General features: G+C 33.5%; 1 protein-coding gene across 1 annotated transcript in view; it reads right to left on the bottom strand.

Annotated features, from left to right (window-relative positions):
- Nucleotides 1–2,275: 2,275 nt before the first annotated feature.
- Nucleotides 2,276–6,726, bottom strand: part of LOC106472872 (potassium/sodium hyperpolarization-activated cyclic nucleotide-gated channel 2-like) — a 14,808-nt gene continuing 10,357 nt past the window's right edge. The window contains exons 4-5 of the mRNA XM_022401416.1: nucleotides 5,819–6,062; nucleotides 2,276–4,078 (exon numbers count right to left, since the gene is read on the bottom strand). Of these exons, the coding sequence (XP_022257124.1) occupies nucleotides 3,600–4,078; nucleotides 5,819–6,062 (723 nt within the window). The 3' untranslated portion in view covers nucleotides 2,276–3,599. The remainder of the gene's footprint in view (nucleotides 4,079–5,818; nucleotides 6,063–6,726) is intronic.

The following is a 6,726-nucleotide window of genomic DNA, read 5'->3' on the forward strand; positions in this document are numbered from 1 at the left end:
AATCTATTTTAGCGATTGAAAACTAAACCTATTTTTTCCTCTCTTCATCACATATAGTTCACCTTCTTTTATTAACTTATCTAAAGATTAACGATATAAAAAACATTTTTTCCGTGATAACTTTAAATAATAAATATTTAAAAGACCACAAGTAGACAGTCAAACATTTTCGATTCAACATAATTATGAAACAAAAATATATACATCTTTAAGCACGGATATATTTATTTAAAACATGTTGAGATTAATCGTATACTTAAGCCTCATAATTTCTCCTTTTTACACACTGCAACTTCACTGTAAAGATATACAAGAGTTGCTCTATACAGAGGTTAAAGTTGAAAACTCTCAACCCAGAGCGTTTTTCCTTTAGACTACGAAGACAATGTCCATCAAGAAAAGGCAATAACATATATATATATATAAATATATAAAACATACGTTTTACAAAACTTTATATATGCTATATTACATACAAATTTCTAAAAGAAACACATTTTACATAATATATATTTCTATTTATTAAGGTTAGTAAAACAAACTATAATTTCCATTTTCTTGCAAAAAACATGTAGAAATATAGAACAAAAGCACCAGAATTGATTTCATATGAAAATATAGAAAATTAATGGGTTTATGCATTTTTTTTTTCAAAATATCAGTTAACACCAGTCTTTGGAGAATAGTAGTCGCTGGCTAACGTTATTAGTCTTGTAATAATTTCTAAATGTGCCAAGTTCCAAAACTCACCGATAGGTGATACTTTTGTACATGGAAAAGGATTAGGAGAAAACCTAGGAGGATCTGTGCTAATTCGAAACAAGCGTAACAACAATTGAAAATAAATTAATATATCATACAAACAAAAAAATATTAGACTATCATACTTATTGAACTTTGCGAGGGTGAATGTTATATTTTTATAAAATTAGATGATTTATGGAGCAAGTGATCAAAATCCAATTCTGACAATAACCGACGAATTTCGTATACTAAAAGAATAATATAATAATATAAAAATGAAGTCATTAAAAACAATAAAATGTAGTCAATTATAAGTTGATTCTCCCACATATCTTCAAAAAACCGAGAACATTCCAGTTTAACATAAAAATAATATATATATGTATTTACTAGTCTCATTTATTAATTGAACTGAAGAAAAGATTGGTCTACAGCTTATTGTGTGACAAAAAAAAGGCACGTTTACAAAATCTTTTGTAACAGCCTTTTATAAAATAACAAATAAATACAGCGTTCTGTTACCAAGCAAAATGTAGAACAAAACATTTATAATATATTTCAGTCTCTACATTAGAGTTCATTAAAATCAAAACTCGAAACTATTTTGTTTAGGTATTAAGACTATTTTCAGGCTATGTATTGTTCTGTGTTATCAAAAAATGTTAGGCCTTTTGTTTCGTAAAACTTACAATGTTTAATTATCCATTAAAATAATCAAACAAAGAAGCGTGCCAAAAATGTTCTCCACTCAGAGCTCTCTATTGAGAAGTTGAAAAACACAAACTCTTGGCATTCTCTCAAATCAACAAACCCGTAAATTACAATTTTAAATAATAAAGATAAATTATATCTCACAGTTAGCAGACAAGAGTATACGGTACATATGCATCTCTTACAAATTCCCCAACTTTTCCCATTCTTACAAAAAATATACATTTTATATTGTTATTGACAAATACGAGTAGAATAATACTGAAAACAAGAGTTTAACTCAGTGTATTTTAATATTGCTACAGCTCACGGCAATACTATTAGTCTTAACCCTAATGGCATTCATGATAATACCATTAGCCTTAACCCTAATGTCATTCATGATAATACCATTGGCCTTAACCCTAATGTCATTCATGATAATACCATTGGCCTTAACCCTAATGTCATTCACGGTAAAACCATTAGCATTAACCATATAGTCATTAAAAATAATCTTGTTTTAACACTTTCCTAACTTACATGTTGTAACCCTTTATGTTTTAACACTTTCCTAACTTACATGTTGTAACCCTTTATGTTTTTACACTTTCCTAACTTACATGTTGTAACCCTTTATGTTATACCACTTTCCTAACTTACATGTTGTAACCCTTTATGTTTTTACACTTTCCTAACTTACATGTTGTAACTTTTTATGTTTTAACACTTTCCTAACTTACATGTTGTAACCCCTTTATGTTATAACACTTTCCTAACTTACATGTTGTAACTTTTTATGTTTTAACACTTTCCTAACTTACATGTTGTAACCCTTTATTCCATTTTATTTTAGTTAACTAATCTACAGTTATTTTTATCCTATGTTAATTTTATTTTACAATAAATTCATTACACTACTATTGATTTTACTTTAGAATTCGTCAAAGATGGATCGATACCATTTCGACACATCCATCATTACGTCACATGACATTTCTGCTTGACCACCAACCTAAGCAACGTCCAGAACCACATAGAAAACTTTCTGCCCTAGTGGAGAAACCTCTACATATCCTACAGCCATGTTTTAAGTTTCTATATAAATCTATATTTAATCTTAAATGATATCTATTCATTTGACAACAACGTTTAGCAAGGACTACTAAAATAATTTTATCAATATATTCTACCCTAACCTTCACATTGAACCTAGCGGGATTATAATACAACTTTAACATCACTAGTTAGCTTTTCAGATACATATATATATATGGTTATATCGTAAAGGCTGCATAGAATGTGAAGTGCGCGGGTAGAAGAACAGGAAAAAAATACTAGCTTGACTTTGAACACTTTATAAACGCGTTTGACTATTTTCTACACAGACGAACACTTATCTTGAATATCGTCTCTAATTCCCTATCTAGCGCGACATTCATATACAAGCATTTACTACTTTGAATGTACTTTATAAGCTGACTAAAAAGGCCTGTTTTTTGCTGTTATTTTTTTTGCAAATCACATTCTGTCTCTATATGAGCATATTTTATTGGTATATGTCAGTTAGACTATTTTTTTCTTGCTATGTTTTCTTAGAAATCTATCTATTACTCTATTAGCTCTATGGTAATCACAGATTCTAACGACGTTATGCCTAATATTCAAGCATAAGTCAGCTCTATGATAATCACAGATTCTAATGCCTAATATTCAAGCACAAGTCAGCTCTATGGTAATCACAGATTCTAACGACGTTATGCCTAATATTCAAGCACAAGTCAGCTCTATGATAATCACAGATTCTAACGACGTTATGCCTAATATTCAAGCACAAGTCAGCTCTATGGTAATCACAGATTCTAACGACGTTATGCCTAATATTCAAGCATATAACGTACAAAACTACGTTTCAAGAAAGATACCACTGTTGCCTGTGTTAGCGGATATTCCATAGAGAGATATATGAGAGGCTAAAGGAAACTTTGTGATCTGTGTTTTCATAACCACTAGTTTTTTTTCTCTCCGTCTTTCTTTTTTATTTCTACGTAGGTGGAGATCGTATATCCCCCCCCCCATTTGCTTTTTTAGAAATAAACGAATGTTATTAAGAAGCGACAGGAACGTATTTTTAAACGATTTCGGTATTGATTTGAACACGTCTTTCATGAGCATTTGGTTAAATTCACTGGGGTGCTAGGCCTACTGGGGGGTTGGTAAAACGTTTCCGAACGATGGATGGGCTGAGGATCGGCACGTCCAAAATCAATTCGGGGAAAGCAACTCTCGGACTTGGGCCGCGGAATGGTACATTTCAAAGCTGCGGCAATAGATCTGTCGTGCTTTCCTGGAAAAAACTTCTGTTCGTCCTGACCAAAATCGTCGCTTCCCGGAGCCTGCACAGAAAGAAGGATAGCATTGACGGTCTTCAGGTCACTCTGCAGGTCCTCCCGCTGACTGACAATGTTTGGATTTTTTCCAATTTTGTTAAGTCTTTCGGCAGCAACGGATTCCATGGTCCGCCGCATCACCGGAAACATGTCCAGAACGGCATTAAAATGGTCCACCGACAGGGAGAACAAGTGACAATAGGTTTCCGCTCGGACACTGGCTACTCGTCGAGTGTTGGTTAGCAGACATATTTCTAGAAAGAATTACATAGAGACTGGAATGAGTTACTTATCAGCCACGCAGATATGTAAAGTTTCTCTTGAAAACTTTTTAACAACACAAGTCAGTCAGATTAATTTTTTTAACTAACCAGAAATTAAACAGAATTAACAGGTTAATCGCTTGAAAAATAGTGCGAAAAATATGAAATTTCCCCATAAAAATAAACTATACACACACACACACCATCCTCACTTAAGCATAAACTATACACAACGTCTTTACTGAAGCAATCCTCACTTAAGCATAAACTATACACAACGTCTTTACTGAAACAATCCTCACTTAAGCATAAACTTCACCCAACATCCTCACTGAAACATAAACTATACACAACGTCTTTACTGAAGCACAAACTACACCCAACATCCTCACTGAAGCATAAACTATACACAACGTCTTTACTGAAGCAATCCTCACTGAAGCATAAACTAAACCTACACCCAAGGTCCTTACTGAAGCATAAGCCATGTACATGTGCCTTACTAGAAAGTGTTAGTGGTTTGATTCCTTATCTTAGCTGTTAGTGCACTTGTTTGATGTATGAAGGGTTTTGGGTTCGACTCCAATCCAAGAAAAATTAAATTACCACAGAAAACTGGCGCTCAAATACTGGTCGGCCTACGACCCTGAAATAAGGCTCGAGGTCGAGCATTGTTTTTGAGAGAGGAAGAATGTGGTTGTTTCACCTGTTAAAAAGTGCCTTATTAACAGTCTCTATAAAGTTAACCTTTTACCTCGGTTGGCAGAGAACTCATATAGTCTACAAGCAGTCCCGGGTTCAAGCCCTCCATGTGGGAGATGGAAAAGCTAAAATTACTAGGCTACATATCCTAAGTCATATTTCCTCAATAAGCCTTGAATCATACGCTTACGTAAGTCATACATACAACCTATATCGTTTAAAAAGTATGAAAGAATTCAGCTTGTGTCCTTTCTTGAAAAGTTGAAATTACTTCATCTCTCAAATCTTTTATAAGCACTATAAAATCAGGTTTTGATTAAGAATATATCAACGGTAAGAAATGGGATAATATTCAAAAAAGACAAATATGTTAAGTTATGTAATTCAAAAGATATTATTTTAAAAGAGCCGAAAAGATATTTAAGTTGTAGTGGATTTTCTTTGTTTTTAATGACAAAGCTTCTATGGCTATCTGCTACTGGCCACCAGAGGGAAAGCTGCCAGTAAACAGGATACTACCACTCACCATCTAGGCAATGATATACTGCCACTCTTATAAAGCATCTACAGCTTAAAGTGCTAAGAATATTTTATTGTATAGCACGGATTCGAACCCGGCTCACCAACTCAGAAATCCAGAGCTCTACCATCGGGTCAACCAGCTGTGAAAGTCGGAAGATATTACACTATAAACGCTAAAGAACAACGATATAATTCAATATATCCTAAGACAAATGAACAGAAAGGACACATAACGATTAACAGCTATTAATTATATTTTTTTAGAAAGAGAAGACTAACTGATTGTACTGTATTACTTTGCTCGTTACATTTCGACCAACATTAATAAAGAGTGGTGAGAAGAGTGGTATTAATCTAAATTATTCCATTCCTAACGCATCACTGAAATGTAAAGTGTATGCAGAAACACCCACACCAAATTTTTTTCCAGAACAGACTAGAATTTTCAGAACTGTTTCCGAGAACATTTTTCAATGCTATAAACACACAGTCCGCTAGTTTACTAACCTCCAAAGTACGATCCGTCAGAAAGGCTCGTAGCCACCTCGCCAGAAGACATGACAATATCGACAATCCCTTCTTGTATGAAGTACATCTTATTTCCCAGAGTTCCTTCTTTGATAATGATGTCTCCTGGTTGGAAGACTTCGTAGTGAAGTTTGGTCACCACATCGTTCACAAAGTTCTGATCAGCGTTAGCGAAAAACGGGACAGATGCCACGAGTTCACGACAGTTGTAATTGATTACGTCCTAAAATTTAGAGCAATAGAAAAAAAGACCTGCATCATTATCTAGGAGAATTCAATCAAACAAGCAGTTCATTCATGAATCAAAACCAATCATTTAATTCTTTGAAAATGTCTAAAGTTTGTACGTTACAAATGAACATCCAACAACGTATCAAATAGTTTTGTTTACATTCCACCTACATAACGTACACTCAGTAAATACGGGCCCCAAAACAAGCAAAATTAGAATTTAGAACGTAAACTTGGACTGAATAACGCTCGTTATTGGTTTTAGTGACAATACACGAGTAACTTGGCTGACGTATATCAGAGATCATACCGACAACAACAGTACGGTATGGTAAACTAAACCTTTTAAATATTACACTAGACAATGTTTATAATTAGTGACGAGTAAGCTGTTAGTTCTCTCTATAAAATAAGTATAAATGGGAAAAATATTACCGCAGACATTATGGAATATGAACTGAAATGGTGTAATAACTAATTAAGGTGAAAGTTGTTACCTTGTCTACACAGAGATATGTTACTATTGTGGATATCACTAGACCTAAGTTGTTACTTTGTCTACACAGAAATATGTTACTATTGTTATTGAGGATATCATTAGACCTAAGTTGTTACTTTGTCTACACAGAGATATGTTACTATTGTGAATATCACTA

The sequence above is a fragment of the Limulus polyphemus genome, unplaced genomic scaffold, assembly GCF_000517525.1.
Source record: "Limulus polyphemus unplaced genomic scaffold, Limulus_polyphemus-2.1.2 Scaffold5688, whole genome shotgun sequence".
Classification (NCBI taxonomy): Eukaryota; Metazoa; Arthropoda; class Merostomata; order Xiphosura; family Limulidae; genus Limulus; species Limulus polyphemus.